At 38.8% G+C, this 24,814-nt stretch overlaps 1 protein-coding gene across 2 annotated transcripts in view; it reads right to left on the bottom strand.

Annotated features, from left to right (window-relative positions):
- Thsd7a (thrombospondin type 1 domain containing 7A) overlaps positions 1–24,814 on the bottom strand; it is a 407,489-nt gene that overhangs the window by 136,997 nt on the left and 245,678 nt on the right. For both annotated transcript variants that reach the window (XR_005869715.1, XM_005080956.4), the window contains exons 5-6: positions 8,421–8,576; positions 6,612–6,824 (exon numbers count right to left, since the gene is read on the bottom strand). Coding sequence is in view for 1 of the 2 variants with exons in the window: in XM_005080956.4 (XP_005081013.2) it covers positions 6,612–6,824; positions 8,421–8,576 (369 nt within the window). In the remaining variant the exon portion in view is untranslated. The remainder of the gene's footprint in view (positions 1–6,611; positions 6,825–8,420; positions 8,577–24,814) is intronic.

Here is a 24,814-nt window from a genome sequence, read left to right as displayed (position 1 = left end):
TGATTCTACCTGGAGAGGACTCCTGGAAGTTTATTCATGGATTTCTCTAGACTTTGTGCCATGTACACTTTGCTGTTGTTCATGGTAACTGACTACAGTTGTGGGCTCAATTGTATGCTGGGTCCTGTGATTCTTGGTAGATCATTGATCCTGGAAATGATTTTAAGAATCCCAAACCTATACTGATTAGTGATAGTTAATCATTTTTAGCTGGAAAGGAATGACACATACTAAGAAGGCAAACAAATGTTTATATGTGTGAGAGTGGATTTTCAGAGAGGACTTTGTAGAGAAGAGTCATCATGGATTTGGAGAGTACCATCTTAAATTTGAGGTTCAGATGGATTGAAAGGGGGAACAGAAAAAAATCAAATTAGTAGAGCCTTCTCTTTCCATTTTCTGGCCACCATGATATGAGATGCTCTTCTCCACCATGAAGACCTCACACCTCTGAAACCAAAATAAATGCTTCTCTTAAATTATTTTCCTCAGGTGTTTTGTCACAACAATAAGATATGACTAGCATATTACCTTTCCTACTTGACTCATTTATTCTTATTATCATACTGGTTTTTCCTTGGAGGGTGTCTAAATAACTCCAGAGTCATAATATTTGATTAACTCATGATTCCAGAAGAATCCACAATGTTTCTGTGTATGCTAAACTGTTTAGTTTTGACCAAGAGCTCTAGCATTTTTATTCATAGAAAGCCTTGGTCTTCATTCTCTATTCCTTGTCTGATCAACTTCTACATTTCCTCCAAATGATTTTTAATACTATCATGTGGACAAATCAATCCTGTGTTAATTATTTAATTTGCATAAAAATAGTTTTTCTTATACTTAAAATAAAATAGAATAACAACTTGTCTCTTTTGTTCCACTTTGGGTCCTATTATTTAGAGGAAAAATGCTTAATAGCTAAATATTTATTCTTGTATTTACCTCAAGATACTGAAAAACTATATACCCATATTCCTCTTGATACTAACTACCTAGGAAGTACTCAGGAAAAATTGTATGCATGTTTGTTTTCTTCTGCTTAGAAGGGGTTATGCACATATCCCATTACAGACAGAAAAAAAAAATGGTGGTAAAACTTCTGAAAAGATTAAGCAGCTACATGATAAGCCACTGACAAAAATAATTGAACCTTATGTAGGTGTTTTTATTAGTTTTCCAAACAAGCAAAATTCTTATTTTTGAGGTTTCCCTCATGGTAATCTCAACATAATGTTGCTGTCAGCCAAATTTGCCACTCTTTTTATTCTTAATTACTTTCATTCATAAATTGTGTACATACTTTCCTTCTTTCTCCACTCTATGGCCAAGCACTTGCTGAGAAGCAATTTCTTGGGGATGATAGGTTCACAGTTTGAGGGTGTTCCTTATCTCATGTTGAGAAAGGAACAGTGTAGCAGTAGGAGCATGCAGCTGACTCCTCATCACCTTACATCTTTGAAGGAGAGGAAGATGAGGTAGGATACAAGGCAGGACCTTAAGCTGGTCCCCATTGATCCTCTTTCTCCAGCTTTTCCCCATATCCTAAACAGTTCACAATCTCCCCAAACAGGTTCTTCAGTTGTAAAGAAGGTACTCAAGCCCATGAGCCTCTTGGTGACATTTCATGTCCAAAGCATAAAGTAGACTTTCTCCTGCATTTTGAAAATATAATCAGAAGGTTATGGCACTATGCTTTTGGGTGGAATAGGTATTCCATTCAAGAATGATAAAGCAAATACAGCCAAGTCCAAGCCAGAGATTCCTCCATGTGCTCACAACTGCACCTGTAATATCTGTGGAATAAAAGATCATACTAACTAAATTACAACATTTTCCATAGTGCTGCGATGTACATCAGCAAGAGAGTCCCTACCTAGAAACACAAATATACTTCTTGTCTTCATAAAATTATGAATCAGGGATGAGAGTTAATTGTGCCTGTAAGTGTCATTAATCAAATAACATTTATTAACAAGAGTCAAGTAAGAACTACCTAACAAAGTTATCAACATTTGAAACTGTTGCTGAACTTTTAACTCTCTATAAAAGATTGAGCAAGAACATGGAGTTTGGGTGCAGAATAATGCCAACATTCTGGAACAGAGCCCACTAAGAAAACATTGGGACCATGATTTCTTTCACTTTTTCATCAGATATATAAAGAATAAATTGTTTATAGGTTCAAGCTATAATACTATAGGTCCTCCCAAACTCCTAATTATTTTATTTGTTTTTGAGACACTTTTCAAAGCTCAGGCTTGTTTGGAACTTGCTGTGTAATTCAAGCCTGCTTGAACTCTCCATGCTCCTCCTAGCCTTCCAGGACTGAAACACAGACATAAAAAGATCCCCATACCCCTTTGCAATTTAGTAGTCTCTGTTCTGCTTCTAACTAACCAATTTGGAAACAAAACACTCTCAGTCACAAAGTTTATACCTTTCAATAAAATATAAATATACCATGGGAACTAAGGAGAAATCGGATATTCTTAAAGGTATAACCCCCATAGGATTGTGCCGTTTGCTACCCCTAAAATGGGGTCTTGAATTGCACTAGAGATCTGGCATTGGCGTTATTCAGGATCTTCAGTTTTGACTACACATAAAATATTTTTCTCTTCTCAGACTGTCTTGTATTCTCTTCCCTGGGCAGTTTTGTGTTACATGCCCTCATTTGTGAGAGAATCTGCATAAAACTGCCCTGGCCCTTTTTACCACCTTTCCCACCCCTGTTCCACACAAGATAATTAGAGAAATGAACAGCAGCAAAAACCCTAATGGTCTCTGGAAGCCTACGCAAGAATATTTCAGAACAAAGCAAATAGAAACTTCAGATGTTTTTGTGTTGTTAACAAAGTTGTGAAATTTGTGAGGAAATCGGGACCAGAAAACTCTTTTTAATATTTTCCAGATTCATTGTCTCTAATTCTTCATGTCCCTAGTCGAACTTTAACTTAATTATAAAACAAAATCTATAGCTGCAGCTCCAGCCTGAGGGTAGAGTCTGCACTACTAATCAATGTTAATTCCCTGGGCCCAATTTAATTACAAAGCAACATTTGGTACAGCTGCTAAACACTTACCAGGTGACCACATGATGATACTGGAGCAGGATTTACAGGTCTCTTGTCTTGCTCACACACTTTTAGCACAGCTATGAATCAGTTGTGTACAAATTTGAGCAAACTCTTGGATTTATCCTAAAGATTTGCTTGACTTTGCAGAACTCTGTAGCTAAGCCTAAGTTATACCTTTGACAAATCGGTATTGGCTATGGTGTGGATAAGATTAATGTATTGATGCAAGAGATGTCCTAGTAAAGCAACACAGTAGCAACTGGACAACATATACATACCTCTTAGCTGATTTCATTCATTTCTTTTCCAGTGATGCAGACCCAGGGAAAGCAACCCACATGTATCATGAGATAGCAACTTGGGTTTTGGTCATCATCAATAGTATTTATGAATACAATTGGACTTATCTAACATATCTCTGCTTTTTAAAAATATTCCATAAAAATGAAACGTTATGATTACTTGTGTTACTAAAACTCTTCAGTTAACAAAATTAAAGTTAGCCACTGATAGTATTTAAATAGGTAGCCCTTCCCCTATATAATAGTATTTAAATAGGTATCCCTTCCCCTATATAAATTATTTTAAATTTGCATTATATTCACATCAAACAAGACAGGTATTTTATGGTTGGCTAACATGGAGGCAGAAATTTGATGATTAGTTCACTCCTGTTCGAGTTTTTTGCTTCCTTAAAATACCCATTTTGCAACACTTGGGACTTGAATACCTTCCTAGGATTTTAGAAGGGCAAGAAAAGTTATTTGAACTGAGGAAAGAAATTAGGTAGTAGTATCAAAAAAGGAGGTAAATATCACTGGTTGATTTTCAGCAACTGAGACTATAAAATATACTTCATTCAAATTAGGGTTGAAAGTGTGAGTTCTCAGTCATGCTCAAACAGAGGCAAAGATGATTTCTTTCTTTTGCTTTGCCTTCCAGTGTGCGAGACTTAGAATGCCAGTCTTTGTTTCCTTTTCTTTCTGTTTTAGAGTAGAACAGGGGAAAGCTAAAGACTGAATATATCATATCTTATTGTGCTTCATAAAACAAAGCAGAGGACATAAATTCATCATGAAAGGTCAGGAGCAATAATCTCCTTCTCCATGGTTCAATTTCAAGTACCACCTCAGATTCTACCCAGTGTTGCCCTGTGTGGCTACTGCAGATCCTGTGCAGGATGACAGATTGTGTTTAAAAGGTGAAAGGCTAATTTCTCATTGATAGCAATGTCTGTTTCCCACCTCAGAGAGAACTCTTCTAACTACTGAGCAGTGTCTGAGCCACAAGAGGAAACTATTTTGCTTGCTGGAAGAAATAGAATAGAAGGAATTATGATGCCTGCCAGATGTTGCAGTGCCCCTCAGGGGGCACCATGATGCTTTTACATATGCTGCAGACAGCATAAAGTGTCAGACCATGGGACTCTGGGGTTCAATGCTAACATTTCGCTGAGATGCAGAGTCATAGGATTTGAGGGTGAGCATGACCCTTAGAGATTATCAATTCAGAGGACATAAATTGAGACTTTGAGAGCCTATGACTCCAAAGTGTGACTCAAGAATTGCTGAGTGTATGTTGGGAGTTCTCCCCCCAAAAGGAGCATTATTCATAGGAAGAATGTAAAAGTATTATGTGAGACATCACATCAGGACATAATATTTTACTAAATACAAACTAACTGTAGAATGCAACACTCTGGTTGATGAAAAGAACTTTGTGGACAGCAACACTCCACTGTCTGAGCGATATCCATGGAAGAGAGGAGACACTAATTTAGACACATTGTGCTGTGACAGGCCTTGTGGCATGTGCTCCGAGAAAGTAAATTATATCATTAAGACAGATCAAGTTGGAATTAAAGATTTCTAGAGTCATGCCAATGATTCTTTTGTTTATTATTTACATTTAATAACCAAGCAGATGAAACAATATTACTTAGAAAATTTTGCCTTTCTTGTTATTTAAATTTTTTTCTTTAAAACATTCTTCTGCTGTTGTTAATTTATCTTATCCCACCTTATCTATTTTACTTCTAAAGTTAAAAGTACAGTGTTTATTGATAGTAGAATGGATAGGGAAGATGTGGTAGATACAAAATAGAATACTTCATTCATAAAGAATAATAGAATTATATTGTTAGCATGAAAATGTACGTAACTGATGCTAACTGTGTTATGCGAATTATGGAATGCTTAGAAAGAAAAGTGGAAAGAGCCAAGATCTCCTGAGCAGATTGGGAACATTTGGGGAGAAGAGAGGAAACCAGGAAAAAGAGAGGGTGATAAGAGGAAGAAGACATGGGGGAGCAGGAAGGCTAAGTTGAGGTACAAATAGAGGAGACCAGGATGAGAAATACCATAATAATTGGTGTCATTGTAGCTTTGAGGAGAGAGCTGACACTAGTGAGATTTCCAGAGATCTACAAGGATAACACCAACTGGAAAACTAAGTAATAGCGGAGAGACTACATCAATAGCTCCTACCTGATGATAAGGTTGGTGACTACCTTATGTGACATTCTAGAACCTTCATCCTGTGACTGATGGAAGCAGAGACAGATACTCACAACTAAACACTGAACTGACACCCTGGAACCCAGTAACAGAGATGGAGGAGTGATGAGTAAGGCAGTCAAGACTGTGCTGGTGAAACCCACAAAGACAGCCGACTGGACAAGGGGGAGTTCTTGAACCCCACACTGATGGATGATAGGCCAACAGTGGACTGATCCAGACTCCATGAATGTAGTGTCAGTGATGAGGCCTCAGAAAACTCTGGGGCCTTGGGTAGTAGACTAGTGTACACCATGGCATAGAAATGAACTGTGGGAGTCCATTCCACATGGAGGGATGCTCTCTCAGCTTGGACACATGGGGGAAGGGCCTAGGTCCTGCCCTGGATGCAATGACAGACTCTGGAGATCCCCCCAAGGAGGGCCTTACCCTCCCTGGGGAATGGTGTGGGGGTTGGGCTGGGGGTGGGGGTTGAGGGTGGGGCTGGTGGAGGTAGATGGGGGGAGCTGGGATTGACATTTGAAGCATGCATGTCTCTAATTTAAATAAAAACATACATAAAATATATAAAAAAGAAAGACATGTTTCACAAGTTTTGTCTCATTTGTGGATTCTGAAGATTTATATAAAGAAATAAAGTCTTACATGTATATATGACATGAGAACAGGAAACGATGTAAGTGACAAAGGAAACTAACAGGAGGGGGAAGAAGGAAAGAGATAGAAAAAGGTTACTAAAGGGGGTAAATAAACAGAAAATATCCTTATGACACAGAACCATATATAACAAATATACAACAATCAAAATATCATTAATAAATATGCAAAATACAATTGATACTCTGGATAGTTAGTGGAATAACTGTACTCAGCAACAATGAGAGAGAGAGAGAGAAAGAGAGAGAGAGAGAGAGAGAGAGAGAGAGAGAGAGAGAGAGAGAGAGAGAGAGAGAGTGAATCACGTTCTCCAGGCTGAGTATTTTTCCAATGAGCTGTGACAAAGCATGCATCTTACCATCACTGTTGATGCACACAACCTCTTGCACTTGAGTGCCAGGCCCACAGTCCTTTCCATTATCTGGTTCACAGTCTCCAAGTCTCACTGCTTTCCAGTCATAGCAGGATGGCTCTTCACAGGGAATGGCTTCCAGTAAGTGAGGACAGTTTCCAGTTGCCCCAGAACCTCCAGTAGGCTCATTAGTAATGTGTCGCTTCCTTAGTTTGAATCCTGAGTCATTGGAGGAAGGAAAGAAATGTATTGTTAATGCCAGAGTTGCAATATTTCAGAAATGGGATTTAACCCCAGAGTGAATGTGGATGAGAGTAGAAGGAAATAGTCATGAATGAATTGAATAATCATTGTATACATTACCAAACTGAAGCATAATGTGAGACCACCAGCATGTATTGATAGAACGAAAAAAGGAAGGAAGGCAGGGTGAAGGGGAGGAGGCAGGGAGGGAGGGAGGAAGAAGGGAAGGAAGGAGAAAGAAGAATCAAAATAGTTTATGGTTCAATTGTTTCTCTCTGCTCCTTTATACCACTGAATTCTTTCTCTCCCACCCTTTAAAACCCCCTTCTACTGGCTAATAGTTCACTCTTTATGGTATTCTGAACTAAATATACATATTTAAAGATTCCAAGCTAACATCACAAATGAGAGAAAACATGTCACAATTATCTTTCTCGGTCTGATTTACTTCACTTCAAATGAAGATTTAAATGTTCTGAGGAGATGGGAGAGTAGATAGAGGAGTAATAGATTACCTAATGCAAGAACTTTTGAAAAAGTGATGTGGCAACTGAGAAGTTGAGAATGCTTCTAATACACACACACACACACACACACACACACACACACACACACACACACACACATAAGACTTTAATGAAGTTATCCAGTAATGGAGGGATATTCCAGCTAGATACCACATGCTAGCACAAAATGCCCAGTCATAGGAATGGGTTTTCTCTTTTGAGTTGTTGGCCACTGGGTCCCGTAGACTCCCAAACATCACAGGCTATTGATAATGCTCTCAGCTATCATCCAGAACTTGATGGAAATATACTATGTAAGTGAGTCACAGACCAGGAGAATCTAAGCTTGTGTCAACCTGGAAGCCTTAAACCTGTTCAAACTTTCATAGTGCTAGAAGGTGCTGCACACATACCCCAAAGAGAAATAGGAACCAGCTGTCTTACCTAGTTTTGAACTCTGGAAGCTACAATAATGACTGGCCTAACGTGTCATGTTCACTGGTTTAAGAGTGGCATAAATATTATGGGAGTATCAAACCACTTTTGATTGGATTTCAGTCCCACTTTGCAAGATGAAACCCATATTTGTCAAGTTACGAAGAATGTATAGCTATGTAGGACATAGGCCCTAGGGATGAACCTGAAACTATTGTTCTGCTAAATGAACATGGCATTATAACAACTCTTATTGACTTATCATCGGACCCAGAGAATACCTAATCTTTAAACTGTCATCATAGACACTTTTGCAGTGGATAGTGATTAGCATAGAGTCTCACAACTGATCAAAGGACAAAGAACAAGAGACTGCAGAATTCTCAGCCCTAAATAATGTATCTGAGCCACATACCCTTCTCCCCAGCACACGGATCATTGTAACAGAAGGGCCAGAGGCAGTGAATGACTACTAGGAAACACAAATGACAGTTGTTCAGATGAACTGAGGGCAGTTTTGACAGAATATATGAGACCTACAAAATTTCAAGCCAGACAAGGAACACAAAACATCATATAAAGTATATTCAATTAGTGGGTGTTCTGAACAGGTCATGTCCCCATTACATACCTTTTCTCCCTTGTTGATCATTACAGTTTTCGTAAGTACAAGGTCCCCAGGCAGACCAAGGTGAAACTTCACATTCAACTGGACAAGGAATGTGGCATAGCTGTGTGGTATTAGGAACAGGGCTACTGCATAATTTTGAGTCCACTGGTTTTGAAGCTGTTTGGATAAAAATACAGACATCTCTTAAAATTCAGACAAAACAGATGATATAATCCAAACTAGAATTTGTATGTGTGTGCTGAGGAAAAAATTTGAAGATGTGTCATTAAGATAGTATCCCCAAATTTCTCTACATAGGCTGAGAATAAAAGGAGGACCAAGGGTGAAGAATAAATGAAAAAAAGATAAGCACATCCATCAAACATAACTGTAAGTTCTGATAAGTTTTTCGATTTGTAATTGATGGGTCTTGATGTCAGTAAAGCAAAGGCAACTCTCCTAATAATCAAAATAGTCCTTCAGATGAGTCCTGACCTTCTACAGTTGCATTTTAAGCAGAGTGGTGCTTTAGAGGGCTGAGCATGTTAGGAAGGGGTACATATCCTCACTAAACAAGAACAAAAATCCATTATTTGGTTTCTGGTAGAATAAATACCTGTCCACTTCGGCCTACTGTTTGGAGAGGTGTCAAGTAGATGTAGGGGAATAGAATATCTAATGGTGTTACCCTTGACTTCCAGGCTCAAGCTGATCCAATGATTCCCAGAAATTTTGTCTGTCTTATTATCTGCAAATCTAAGAGCCGCTAAGGGGGACAACTTGCATTTATTATGCTTGCTTATACAGTAGTTAAATTATAAGTAAATGTTGTTTGCTTTATGGTTGTTTTCTCCCTCTATGTTTGATGACTGCTGATTGTCTTTTTTGTAGACATATATATATATATGTGTGTGTGTGTGTGTGTGTGTGTGTGTGTGTGTGTTCATAGTTATATAAAGATCTATTTGTAGATATATAATTGGCCATACTGGTTGGTTGAGATGAATGAGCCAGGAAGATACATAAAGTTCCATGGACAGGTTAAGAAAATTATCTCTGTGTTTATTATCTATCACTTATTCCTTTATCACCTATTGTTTATCCTTAACAGCTATAATTACTATTGCTTCAAATATGTTTTGGCTACATCTTCCCTTAGTAAAGACAATTTTATCCAGACAATTTGGACAGCCCAAACTTATAGAATAAAGGACTTAAACATGTGGTGTTGGGTATTTTTCATTCTTATGGGAGAACACTATCAGTTTCCAACTGTGTAATATTGCATCTCGATACTCATAGGGAACTAAAATAATTTAAGCTACATATCTAGCTTTAAATGATAGTACTGAATATGTACATGCATTGTTAAAACTCTAAGACAGGCTTAAGTACTTGAGTATTCAATACATTTCTGTACCCATAAACACATCTAACACAAATGGTTCCTAGAGAATTTGATGCTGACTACTCTAATGATTACACTTGATATTTAGAAAAATACTCCAGACTTTGTTTTTGCTTTTTCTTCCAATAGTGCTTATCCTTCCATCCTTACACACACCACAGTGGAAAATAATTGACGGGGCACTTAAACTTTCATTAGTCTGAAGCAAAGCAATGATTCTCACTCAAGTCTAGGCATGTTGTAAGTGTATCTTATACCAGCCAAAGCCAAGGATAATGGAATTCATTGCTCTCTAACAGGAAATGTACTCTGTATATCATTGACAGAAAATATGGAAATGAATGCTTCATTTATCTGAATGTAAAAACTCTAGAAAAAACTCTAGACATAATTTGCATATTTTCCAAAAAGTAAAATCTTACTGAAGACCCTAATAGACCTTAAAATGTATAATATGAAGTTTAATTCACTGCAAATAAAAACAAATGTAAAGTTTCATTTATAAAAGCTTTCATACTGAAAAACTTTAGAGATTTTGCTTCACAGAGACCTGAATTGCTTCTATCATTTTGAAATTGTAATATACTTGCATCATTTCCCTCTTCTTTTTCTTCCCTCTTACCAGTTCTACAAGTCCCTCCTTTCTTGTTTTCAAATTCATGGCCTCTTTTTTCATTATATCATATATATATAGTCCTAAATATATAAATGCAACCTTGTTAATCTATATAATGTTACATATATATTTTTTCAGTGCTGACCATTTGGTATTGAAAAACCAGTTGGTGTGATCTTTTCTGGTGTGACTATATCTTCAGATTTCAATATTCTTTAATGACCTGTAATTCTTTGTCTAGAGTTTAGGCTTTCTAAGACTTTTCTCCATCCATATTAGAATGTCTATTAGCATCATTCTTGTTCTGCTCATGTTTAGGCAAGCATGTTGGTGAGGTTTTATGTTTATAGCTTATGATGTTCCCAGGAGATACGCAATCTTTCCACTAAATCAGGTCCTGAACATCTTGTGCCAGGGAGTAAATTTGCCAAATTCCTCCTTCCATGTACACTTCCTGACAACCAGATCTATTGCCAAACTCCAGGCATGGAGCATGATACACAGGAGACAGCTTCCTGAACATAACACCACTAGCACAGACAGTGAGATCAACAATTAATACATGGGACCTCCTGAAACTGAGAAGCTTCTGTAAGGCAAAGGACACAGTCAGCAAGACAAAAAGGCAGCCCACAGAATGGGAAAAATATTCACTAATCCCACATCTGACAGAGGGTTGATCTCCAAAATTTACAAAGAACTCAAGAAGCAGGTCTCCAAAACACCAAAGGATCCAATTAAAAAGTGGGCTGCAGAACTAAATAGAGAATTTTCAATAGAGGAGTCTAAAATGGCTGACATTCTTAGCCATCCGGGAAATGCAAAGCAAAACAACTCTGAGATACCATCTCACTCCTGTTAGAATGGCTAAAATCAAAAACACCAATGACAATCTATGCTGGAGAGGATGTGATGAAAGGGGAACACTCCTCCATTGCTAGTGGGAGTGCCAACTTGTTCAGCCCCTTTGGAAATCAGTATGGAGATTCCTCAGAAAAATGGGAATAAACCTACCACAAGACCCAGCAACTCCACTCTTAGGCATATATCCAAAAGATCCCCATTCATACAACAAGGATGTCTGTTCCACTATGTTCATAGCAGCATTATTTGTAATAGCCAGAACTTGGAAGCAACCTAGATGCCCCTCAACCGAAGAGTGGATAGAGAAAATGTGGAGTACTATTCAGCAGAAAAAAAAACAATGGAATCCTGAGATTTGCAGGCAAATGGATGACACTAGAAGAAACCATCCTGAGTGAGGTAACACAGTCACAAAGAGAGAAACATGGCATGTAGTCTCTCATATATGGATTTTAGGCATAGATCTGGGGAGTGCCATCCTACAATCCCATGGCCAGAGAGTCTGGGAAACAGAAACTTCATTCAGTGGCTGATAGAAGAAGAGGCAGACTCCCATGGCTAAGCACTGAGCTGAACTCAAGAAAGCCAGTAACAGAGAGGGAGGACTGATGACCAAAGGGATTAAGACTGGGCTGGTTTAACCCCCCAGAAACAGCTGACCTGACAAAGGTTTACTTTTGAATCCCAGGCATCAGCCTGGGAATTCAGCATGGGACTGATCAAGACCTCCTGAATTGGGCTGTCAGTGAGGAGGCCTAGGTAATTTATTGAGCCTTGGGCAGTAGATCAGTACTCATCCCGAGTATACACACGGGCTTTGGACTCCCATCCAACAATGAGAGATGCTCTCTCACCCTGAACTCTTGGGAGAGGGTCTAGGCCCTGCCCTGGATGAAATGACAGACTATGGACACCCCCATGGAGGGCCTCACCCTCCCTGGGGAAATGAGGGGATAATGAGGGGTTGGGAGGAAGGCACGGGAGGAGGGAAGGGAAAGGGAGAGAGACCTGGAACTGACTTGTGAAGCAACCTTGTTTCTAACAATTGCACCTTTATTCAAGGCTCACTAAACAGGTGAAAAATAATATCTGGTGCTGTAAACCTAACCATATTCCATCTGGAATTAAGTTTTGGGCATGGCAGTAGACATGGATCTATCTGAAGTCTTCTTCATTCAGTTGTCCCAGCACCATTTGTTGGAGACACTTTAAATTTAGCTTCTTTGTCAAAAATCAGGTGTTCGTAGGGGTGTGTGCTAATGTCAGGGTGTTAAATTCCATTCCATTGATCTGCCTGTCTATTTTTGTGCCATTGCCAAGCTGTTTTCAAGACTATAGCTCTATAGTTGTTTTGTTGAATAGGGTTGTTCTGGCTATCCTGGTCTTTTGTTTTTGTATACAAAGTTGAGAAGTGTTCTTTCAGGGTCTGTGAAGGATTGTGCTGGAATTTTTATAGGGATTGCATTGATTCTGTAGATTGCTTTTGGCAAGATTGCCATTTTTACTACATTGATCCTACCTATCCAAGAGTGTGAGAAATCTTTCCATTTCCTGGTGTCTTCATTAATTTCTTTAAAGACTCAAAGTTCTTGCAATACAGGTCTTCTACTTGTTTGGTTAGCATTACCCCAAGGTATTTTATGTTTTTTTGTGGCAATTGTAAAGAGTGATGTTTCTCTTATTTCTTTCTCAGTCCTTTTATCAGTAGGACTACTGATTTTTTTTAGTTGATCTTGTATCCTGCCATTTTACTGAAGGTATTTATTAGCTGGAGGTGTTCCCTGGCAGAGTTTATGGGTCACTTATATAAACTATCATATCATCTGCAAATAGCGAAAGTTTGACCTCTTCCTTTCCAATTTGTATCCCATTGATCTCCTCTTGTTGTCTTATTGCTCTAGCTAGAACTTCAAGTACAATATTGAAGAGGAATGGGAAGAGGGGACAGCCTTGTCTTGTTCCTGATTTTAGAGGAATTTCCTTGAGTTTCTGTCTATTGTGGTTTGCTGTATATAGCTTTTATTATGTTTAAGTATGTTCCTGTAAGCCCAAATTTCTCCAAGACCATCATGAAGGGGTATTGGATTTTGTCAAAGACTTTTTCAGCATCTAGTGAGATTGATCATATGATTTTTGTTTCTCAGTTATTTATATGGTGGATTACATTGATGTATTTTTGTATGTTGAACCATCCCTGCATCCCTGAGATGAATCCTATTTCATCATGGTGGATGATTTTTCTGATGTGTTCTTGGATCCAATTTGCCAATATTTTATTATTTTTGCATCAATATTCATGAGGGATATTGGTATTATGTTCTCTTTCCTAGTTGTGTGTCTTGGGTATCAATGTTATTGAAGCCTTGTAAAAAGAGTTTGGCAAAAACACTTTTGCTTCTATTACATGGAATATTTGAGGATAACTGGTATGATCTGTTCTTTGAATTTCTTGTAAAATTCTGCACTGAGGCCATCTGACCCTGGGCTTTTTTGGTTGGGAAACTTTTGATGACTGCTTCTATTTCATGAAGTGTTTTATGTCTATTTAAATTTTTTATCTGTTTTTGATAATTGATATCTCTCCAGAAAATTGTTCCTTTAAATATTTTAATTTTGTGGAGTATATGTTTTCAAAATATGACCTGATGATTTTCTGTATTTCCTTAGTGTCCATTGTTATGTCACCCTTTTCATTTCTGATTTTGTTATTTTGCATATTCCCACTCAGCCTTTTGGTTAGTTTTAATAATGGTTTGTCTATCTTGCTGATTTTCTGAAAAAAAAAACAACTCTTTATTACATTGATTCTTCGTATTGTTTTCCTAGTTTCTACTTTATGGATTTCAGGCCTCAATTTGATTATTGCCTGGCTTCCACTCCTCTGGGGTTATTTTTCTTCCTTTGTTCTATAGCTTTCAGTTGTGCTGTTAATTCTCTAGTGTGACTATTCTTAAGTTTAAAGTTAGAGGTACCCTTGAATAAATTGGAACAGGAGACTGCTTCCTGAACATAACACCAGTAGCACAAACACTGAGATCTGCAATTAATAAATGGGACCTCCTGAAACTAAGAAGCTTCTGTAAGGCAAAGGAAACAGTCAGCAAGACAAAAAGGCAGCCCACAGAATGGGAAAAGATATTCACTAACCCCACATCTGACAGAGGGCTGATCTCCAAAATTTACAAAGAACTCAGGAGGTAAGTCTCCAAAACACCAAAGGATCCAATTAAAGAGTGGGGAATTGAATTAATAGAGAATTCTCAATAGAGGAGTCTAAAATGGATGAGAGACATTTAAGACAGTGCTCAACATCCTTAGCCATTAGGGGAATGCAAATCAAAACAGCTCTGAGAAATCATCTTACTCCTGTCAGAATGGCTAAAATCAAAACCACCAATGACAGTTTATGCTGGAGAGGATGTGGAGAAAGGGGAACACTCCTCCATTCCTGGTGGGAGTGCCAACTTGTATAGCCAGTTTGGAAATCATCATGGAGATTCCTCAGGAAAATGGGACTCAGTCTACCCAAGAGCCAGCAATTCCACTCTTAGGCATATACCCAAAAGAGCACATTCATACAACAATGATATCTGTTCCACTATGTTCATAGCAGCATTATTTATTATTTATAATATCCAGACCCTGGAAGCAACCTAGATGTCACACAACTGAAGAGTGGATAGATAAATGTGGCACATTTACACAATGGAGTACTACTCAATGGAAAAAACAATGGACTCTTGAAACTTGCAGGCAAATGGATGGCACTTGAAAAACCAACATGAGTGAATAACCCAGTCACAAAAAAGAGAAACATGGTATGTACTCCCTCATATATGGACATGGATCAGGGGAGTGCCAGCCTACAATCCCAGTACCAATGATTCTGAGAAACAGGGAAGACCCCAACAGAGTTATGCATGGTACCCCAGTGAAGAGGAATGAGGCAAGATCTCCTGAGGGCATTGGGAATATGGGGAGAGAGGAGAGGGAGCCAGCAAAAGGAGAGGGGGAGAAGAGGAGGGGAGAGGAGTACAAGGGGAAGAAGGAAGTTTGGGTCCAGGGAAGAATAGAGGAGAGCAGGATGAGAGAAACCATAATAGAGGGAGTCATTATAGGTTTGAGGAGATATCTGACACTAGTGGGATTCCAGATATCTACAAGGTTGACACCAACTGGTAAACTAAGCAATAGTAAAGAGACTACCTTAAATGCTCCTCCCTGATAATGAGTTTGATGACTACCTTATATACCATCCTAGAGTCTTCATCCTGTGACTGATGGAAGCAGAGGCAGATACTCACAGCTAAATACTAAACTAAACTCCTGGAACCCAGTGACAGAGAAGGAAGAATGATGAGCAAAGGGGTCAAGATCCTACTGGTGAAACACACAGAGACAGCTGACCTGACAAGGGGAAGCTCTTGGACCCCAGACTAATGGCTGAGGGAGCAGCATGGGACTGATCCAGTTCCCCTGAATATGGCGTCAGCATTCTCTGCAGCCTTGGGTAGTAGATCAGTATTTACCATGGTGTACGAATGAAATTTGGGAGCCCATTCCACATGGAGGGAACCTCTCTCATCCTGGACACATGTGGGAGGGCCTAGGCCCTGCCCTGGTTGAAATGACAAACTCTGGAGATCCCCCATGGAGGGTCTCACACTCCCTGGGAAATGGTATGGAGTTTGGGTCAGGGGCTGGTGGGCTGGTGGAGAAACGAGGGAGGAGGGGCGGGAGAGGGAGCTTGGATTGACATGTGAAGCAAACTTGTTTCTAATTTAAATATAAAGTATATATATAAAAGCCTAACCCATAGTCCTAGAACTAGAGAGGTCCTCAACCTTAGAAAAGAATCTATTATTTACAATTTTCTAGGCTGGTATAATTTCTTACTACATCTGCAATCACATTCTCATACGCAATGATAAATGTTGGTGCTCTTGCATTAAATAAAGAAGCCTCTCTTACAGAAAATGAATACCATCATAGATAATGGGAAGCCCAGTCCTGTTATCTCTATCATAGTTGCTACATCTGTGGCTCAGAGAATATCAAAGAGGTGACTGGAAGATTTTCAGAAGCAAAACACCAAGACGTTGTCTATTAAGCAGTCTTTTCTAGAAACAGGTATATTAACAGGGTCTAGACAACAGTAATATCAATGGACAGGTTAACATAGAAGGGGGAAGTTTTGTGGGATCTGCCTGTAGAATGAGAACTACAGGCAACTAGCTGGAGGATTGTTAGCCTCATTCAAGGATGATCTCCTTTAATGGCAGCCCAGTGCAAAATAGTCATCCGTGAAAGTATATGCATGCCACCAACAAAAATGGACTCAGAAAAGTGCATACATAAATGTATATGTATTTGTTCATACAAGCACTTATATTTGTAACAATAGTAATTAAATATAAAGGGTATCAATGAAAGTGGGGACACAGAAGGGGTTTGAAAGAGGTTATCTTGGAGGAACTTGAAGGAACAAAGGCCCAGGAAAAGCTGTGCAATTTTTTCAATTAAAACATATTTAATATACCACCTAAACTGAAAAAGTATGCTTGAAAGGAATATGAAGGAAAGACCAAGCCTTTTACTTTTAGGAATAAATGAAGAAAACTCCTGGATCAATGGCATACACTAGATCAACAACGAAATTATAGAAGACTCATCTAAACTAAGAAACCATATACCTCTACAGATACACGAAGCACACACAACACCAGAAAAGAAAATTTCCAATCTGTTCATGAGATCTTGAGATCTTGTTTCATTCCCCTTCTTTGGGGGTATCTTGTGTATCATGAGGGAAGGGGAAAGGGAACCTGGAAGAGAGGAGAAGAGGAGAGGAAGATATGAGGGAGCAGAAATGGTGAGTCGGGGGAAGAATGGAGGAGACAAGGATGAGAGACACTATAATAGAGGGAGTCATTATAAGTTTAAGGAGAGAGCTGACACTAGTGAGATTTCCAGATATCTACAAGGATGACACCAACTGGCAAACTAAGCAATAGTGGGGAGACTACCTTAATTTCCCCTCCTTGATAATGAGATTGATGGTGAGGGGATTGGGGGAGCTGGTAGCGGGGCAAGGGAGGAAAGGTGGGAGAGGGAGCTGGGACCCACATGTGAAGCAAGCATGTTCCTAATTTAAATAAAAATATATTGAGAGAATAAAAGAAAATTTCCACAGTACGTCTGAGTCAAAACTCAAGGTATATATAATAAAGAGTATTGAAAGCTGCAAAAGAAACACAAATTACAAATCCATATAAAGGAAATTACATTAACAGGTGAAGTAATGCATTCTAAATTTTAAAGAGCAAAACTGCTAATCTAGCAAAACTATCTGCCATAGGTGACAGAGAAAGAAACACTTTCTATGAAACAAATAACCTGAAAACATTTATATCCTGCATACTCAAACAACTGAACAACCTAAACAGAATACAGGAAGAAACACTCTGGACTGAAGAGATGGATAAGCATAGCAAACAGATTGCAGAAAGAAAATAAATACAGCAATAAAGCTATAATTACTGAAACACAAAGTACTCCTGAGAACACCAACCCCACCAACAAATATATAACTGTAATCAGCAGCCATCTTTCAATAACACCTTTAAGACTAATTTCCTCAGTTCTCCAAATAAAAGTCACAGGCTGGATCAAGAAATGAATTCCACTTATCTATTCACCTTTATTTTCATTCCAACTATCCATGGTGGACCAAAGATAACTTCATTTGGAGAGTGCTGGTGCTGCTAGGATAACCTGGATAGTGTTGAGATCATAAATCAGGTGTTTATAAATGTTTCTTATTTACTTTTCATTAGAACACTTACTATTAGGCAATTCATTTGAGTGTCACTCTCTTAAGAATTATGATGTTTGAATTTGCCTTTTGGTTGATTTATTGTAAAATGAAAGTGACCATGTATCTATTTCAAAAACAGACAGAAGGTCCTTCTAAAATATTCCAATACAGGATTTTTGTACCCTGGTTTTAAAAAGAATATTCGTTTCCTGTTCTCATCAACTGTAGATTCTTGTTTTAATATCACAATGGTGAAACAGAAGAGACTGAACGTGATGAAGGGCCTAGCGTGCCAACACTAAGATTATTTTAAGATTTATTTATTTTATTTCTATTATTTATTTTTAAATTATTTTATTGTATTGTTTAGAATTTCTGTAACAAGGTAACACACTATATTACAATCTAGTCTAGACCTTACTTTGTAGCCCAGGGTAGACTAGAATCCCTGTGAACATTTTTCAATGATGAGTTACCATCAGTGTTTTCAAAGGTAGGTAAGGACTCCCAAGGCAGTGGACTCTTACACACAAAAGAACAAGACAAGTTTGCAGCTGCTCTCACTATCACACTGCTGCCATCAGAAGAACTGGAGAGCATCTCAGCATTGGGCTTGTTAGAACTCTTGGCTTCAGTCTTCTCTGATGTGCTTGAAGGTTAGAGGTGACTGGTGCCTTCCTACTTCTCACAGACCCAGTTCAATCTTACAGAGTTGGCCCTTCACTTGGTCCTTCCAAATCCTTCAACACTACAGCATCATTCCCTGAGAAAATAAAAAACTTCTCTATGGGTCCAGCCTCTGGCTGACCTCTTTCTTTACTTCATGGACTTGTATGGTGATTTTTCCTATTTCCATTGGACGTGTTAGAGGACACAGAAGCAAGTCCAGATACAAAGCCACAGAAAGTAACTGTGATTATGTCCTGGCTCATAAAATAGAAATGCCCAATCTGCTTAGGTACTTACAGAAACCAAAGTACACATTTTCTTTCACTGACCCTGTTTCAGTGAAGAATAGTTATAAACATGGGCTTTTCAAAATACACATCTCCAGAGCAATGCCAGTCTTTGTTAGTATTTAAATCTCACACATTCTGTTAGAAGCTCGACTGCGGCCTCCCAATCCTACTACACAGTTGCACCATCTGTTGCTGCCCTGCAAATGTAATTTTTCCCTCTTTTAAACAGGACACACTGTAGAATAACACATATAAAAACCTCCTACTGAATTCTTCCAACATTTCCTATTGACTCAAATTTCCACTTATAATGGCCCGAACGAAGAGAAAGGTGTTAATAGACACTGTAAATTAAGATAATCACTTCACAACACACAAACCGTCCCCAACACAACAGAATGTTAGCATTTAGGATTTTGGAGAAATGCAATATTAAAAGTTAGTGTTGAAAAAATTGAATACCAAATCGAAAAAAATTTGTAACCAGTTCCACACACTGGCTGATCTACCTCAATTGCAGCTACTCAAATAGTGGTGTATTTCAGTCTTGCTAGGGCTACTAGAACAACATTCCACAGATGAGGTAACCTAAGAAACAACCTGACATCTTACTGTATTTAAAGTGATGCTCTGTTGGTGGGAGGAGTATCAGTTGTGGAGGACAAAGGTACAGGTAATACAACATGGAACAAGTGTCTTAGACTCAAGCCTGCTATTGGTACAGAGAAAAGATAGAAAACGGAGGGAGGGGGATTTCTTGAGCCATTGTGATAAAGTAAGAGGAGACAAGAATGACTCCAATGATTTATGTTCAAACGTCACACGTGATTTGACTGTCACTGGCTTGTGTCTGTCTATTCCTGACTCCCTGGGCTGGAGTGAGTCTATGTCTTCCCTACAGTATGCCAAGGGCTCTCCAAACCACACTCAACACAGCAATTCCCCTCTCTTTCTATCTGGCTTTGCTTTATCGTCATTTAATCTACCCCTCTAGCAGTCGCCATCTGAACTTCACATTTAAACAACAGAAAATTCCCTTCTTCTATGCTCCTCCTTTCCTAGACTGTAGCATGAGGGGTGATAACACTCCACTCGTGACTGGATTTTTCAAATCTGTGCAAAGTCTCCTTCTAAGAATTGAAGCAAAGCACTATATATGAATATTTTTAAAAAATAAATACTTTTTGAAATGTGAGAAAATCTTGAGGCACAGTCATGGTTTTCATGATCCATACTGATGTTTGCAACAGTAGTTTTGTCAATTTTCAATGTTCAATGGGAGAAGTAAGAGAAGAGGTGGACTCCCAGGAATCATATTCCAAAAACACAGGTTCGCTGTTTTTGAATGAAAACCCAGGACTAATCTAGGGATGGAAACTTTGAAAGTGCACTTCAGACGATCCCCATGCAGTAATTCTCAGACAATTCTTTCGAAGCTGCAGCTAAATTAAACCACATGATGCCATAAAGCTCAGTGTAACCACATCTTACCTATCAGAAAATACCACACACATCCCAGAACAGCTGCATGCACACCAGTGAAGAATTGCTTGCCATCAACATTGGCTACAAGATACCAAAGAAAATTTCCTCAGGGGCAATTCACAGATACTTTTCTGATTCCTAATCCCCAGTTTTATTTACCACAGTACATAAAGTGAGTTCTCTAGATAAATAGTGTATTCAGTCTTATACAGCAGCTGACAGGAATGATGCTGGAGACTCGAAACTATCTATCATACCAGATCTCAAAGCCTGCCAGAAAATTTTTGTAGAGGATGACACCCCACCCCCATCGTTGTGGGCTGGAAAAGTCTCATTTCAGGCAGCAGAATAAAAATAGTCTACTGAGATGAGGGAGGAGAAAGGAAAGTTTCCTAAGGCAGTTGTTCCTGTTTACCCCTAATGACCAGCTTGAGTTGTGGCAACATTTTAGGTGTCTCCATGCCTAACTTGCTATGTAAAGGCTAATAATTGTTCGGGGCCCATGGTCACAATTCTCGAAGAAGAAATTGCATGGTCCTCTGAATAAGTGGTGGTACTACAGTCTTGCTGTGCATTTGAATCAGCTGTAGATGTTTTAAAAGTCCTGATGCCCAAAGTCTTCTCTTGGACGTGTATGCAGAGTAATGGTTTAGAATAAGGCCTGAACACCAGGATTCAAGTGATTTAAATGAAAAGGTTCATTACCAAGCACTGCGCTATTTGGACCATTTGTCACGCCTATCGCACATACTCTGAACACAGCTCACTCCAGGCCTGTTTTATCATTTGCTTTTGCTTTCTCAAATCATTACTATTTTTTAAAAATTGTCTTTGTAAATTTTGTATGTTCTTAATGCAGTTTCTTTTCAGGGCATCTATTATAACTTATTAATAGCACCTCTTACAATTTATTGTGAAGATCTTTATGTTTTTAAATATCCCTGTGTCATTGATGTTAATGTGGTTGTTGATATCAGGTCTAACTTTGATCTTAAAACCTTGTCTATTAATTTATCATTATTTTTCATTTATAGTCTTGTTGAAATGGCAACACACACACACACACACACACACACACACACAATGTTTTTAGTATTGGGGAATGAGCCTAGAACCATGTGCATGCCCGGAAGTCTTATATATGCTGAACAGTATTTCTAGCCTTTGTTTAATTTTTAAATTTTGAGACCTGCTTTATTGTAATGATACTTAAGTATCATGTTTATTTCTTCAATAAAACTTTGCTTCTATTCTTTATCATCATTATTATCATCATCATTATATGTTTTAAGTGCAATGTTTCCATGTATTTAAACATTGCTTTTCTTTGACAATAAAAACGAGAGTACCCATACCAACCTCTATGAGAAGGGTGCTCACTCTCAGCTTCCAGACCTTCCATCTATCCGCAAAGAAGTTCTGGTAGTTCTCAAATGTCACATAAAGAAAGGGAATGACTGTGCTTTCTAGTGCCTCATGTCACTCAAAGCTAAAGTGACAGTTCCAAGTTTAAATATCCATTACACTTGCAGTTTAAGAACTGCTGGTTGTAGAAGAAAGTATGTCATCATGACGCATAAGATATATAGGCACAATAGACTGTAGTTATTTGGGCTCTGGTTTTGCCTTACTGGGGTTCAAGTAGTATATAAAATGTGAAAAAAAATACTTGAGAAAATATTGAGGAACATCCACAACCAGAGGGCTGGTATCAAAGCATTCAGCAAATTCCGATTTTGGGATCATTTCTGAGTCCATTCTTGGAATCCTCACAGGACTCTCCTGGGCATGGTTTTCCTCAGCTTGTTTCTCTGGGCATGGAATTATTCTCCGATGGTCGCAGCTGCACTGCAGATGGGAAGCCATGTTAATTTGTCAGGACTTAGGTTTGACCAGCTGGCATCAAACAAATTGGAGGAGCTACTAATATGAAAAGCAAAGTGAGTTTCTCTTCAAGACTATATGATTTAGTTATGCTGGATGAGGCTCTCGGGAACAGAGGAAATGGGGGAGGGTATATACCCATAAGAAATTAGCTTATTCTGAGGGAGAACAGAGAACCTAGGCCCTGCATCTCAAGCGGTCTTGGGGCCTTAGCCCTCACAGTGGGCATGCCTTTCCCTCAACACAGCTACTCCTGAATAGCATCTACCATTCTAAATCACTGGCTTTACCTAATATTTTAGATCATTTTAAATGACGACGTGGCGTGTGTCTGACATGATTCCCATGGTAGTACATGGGTTCTTCCGTTGAAAATCTCACCAATTTGTTCACAGAGAAATGTAATAAATCATCCACGGTCATGTGACTTACACATTCTGTTTTCGTTCTGTGCACTCCTAAGTGCTTCATAACAAAAATGCTTCTAGCTGTCACTTCTTTTAAAAAGTCAGCTTGCCATAATCTATAATAAAGAACATATTCACTGGATAGAGAGTTCTGATTTTTTTTCCAGCAGATGTTCCATTGTTTCAAGGTTTCTATTTTCTCTGACAAGATTTCAACCCTCATTTGTTACCTCCATTCGCGTGGATGAATCGCACTTGATTTTTTTTTCTTTCTCGTTACTAGTCTGCCACAATTAAAGCCCAATACACCCCCATCATTGTTGCCTTTGTATGACTCCTTCTTGGGATATGCTGAGTTTCATAGTTCTGTTAGCTGATTTTTTCAACAAATTTGATAAAATTTGGAATGCTATCTATTCCAACATGTTTTTTGTCAGACTAGTCCCTCTATAATATCCCTATCACACATATTACACTTCTTAGTACCGGTCACCAACTGCACCTTCCCTTATCCCCCTTAGTATTCTTTCTTTCTTTTCCTTAGATCTGATGTCTATTTCTATGTCTTCAAGAACAATAATCCTTTTATGTATTGAAGCACAGTAATTTCTATTTTCCTTCACACTTATATTTGGACTTCTTTTTCCATCCCCAACTGCTAAGCCCACTCTATGTGTGTTTATTGCAGGGTTGGAGCATCATTTATTTCTACAGTGTTAAGTGACTGCTTAGCGGCTCATACCCTGTCTATTCATTCTCCTAGACAACTTTTCCAATTAACACTTCAAGCCAGTGTTTCTTACAATCCTTGCATACTGATTCTAGTATCTGGGCCATTTCAGTGTTTCTTGGTAGTATTTTTTTTCTTGATAGAGGGCATCTTGTCATATTTCTACTCATACATAGCAACATTCATTAACAATATGATAAAGAGTCAGGGAGATACTACTATTCTTTATAGCATATCGTTTATTTGGCAACTAGAGATCCTGCTGATTCTGTCAAGGTTGACTTCCTTTGCATTAGGCCTAATCCTTTTCAAATTTGAACTTAACTGAGATAGTGTGGTCCTGACGTTTTTTAAAATAAATTTTTATTTTAATTAAAAACGACAGTTTACAGACCAATCCCATTTCCCTCTCCCTCCCATGCCCCCATGCCCCCCACAAATCCCCCATCCCATCCCCCTGCCACTCCACAGGGAGGGTTAGACCTTCCATGGGGCATCATGAAAGTCATTCACATCATTTGGGGAAGGCCCTAGGCATTACCCCATATATCTAGGCTGACAGAGTATCCCTCTATAGAGAATGGGCTCCCAAAGCCCATTTGTGCACTAGGGATAAATACTGGATCCACTGACAGAAGTCCCATAGACTTCCCTGGCCCCCCAACTGGCACCTAAGTTCATGGGCTCTGATTCAGTCCTATGCTGGTCCCCCAGCTATCAGATTGGGGTTCATGAGCTCCCACTTGTTCAGGTCAGCTGTTTCTGTGTGTTTTCCTAGCATGGTTTTGACCCTTGGCTCATCACTACTCCCTCTCTATAACTGGATTCCAGAAGTTTGGCTCAGTGATTGGCTGTGAATCTCTGTTTCTCTTTCCTTCAGCTACTGGGTGAAGGCTCTAAGATAGCATTTAAGGCAGTCATCAATCTAATTATAGGAGACAGACATTAAAGGTAGCCTCTTCACTATTGCTTAGGTTCTTAGTTGGGGTCATCCTTGTGGATCCCTCGACATATTCCTAGAGCCAGAATTCTCTTTAAACATATAATGGCATCCTCTATTAAGGTATCTCTTTTCTTGATCTTCTTCTCTATTCTTCCTTCAACTTCATGTTCCTGATCGCTCATATTCTCCTCCCCCTTCCTCTTCTCCCCTTCTCTTTCTCTTACCTCAATTCCCACTCCCCTCATGCTCCCAATTTACTCAGGAGATCTTGTTCTTTTTCCCATCTCTAGGGGACCATGTAT

The sequence above is a fragment of the Mesocricetus auratus genome, unplaced genomic scaffold (genome assembly GCF_017639785.1).
Source record: "Mesocricetus auratus isolate SY011 unplaced genomic scaffold, BCM_Maur_2.0 Super-Scaffold_100019, whole genome shotgun sequence".
In the NCBI taxonomy this organism is placed as follows: domain Eukaryota; kingdom Metazoa; phylum Chordata; class Mammalia; order Rodentia; family Cricetidae; genus Mesocricetus; species Mesocricetus auratus.
The sequence above is the reverse complement of the archived record's forward strand: the minus strand, read 5'-3'. Positions and strand labels throughout refer to the sequence as shown.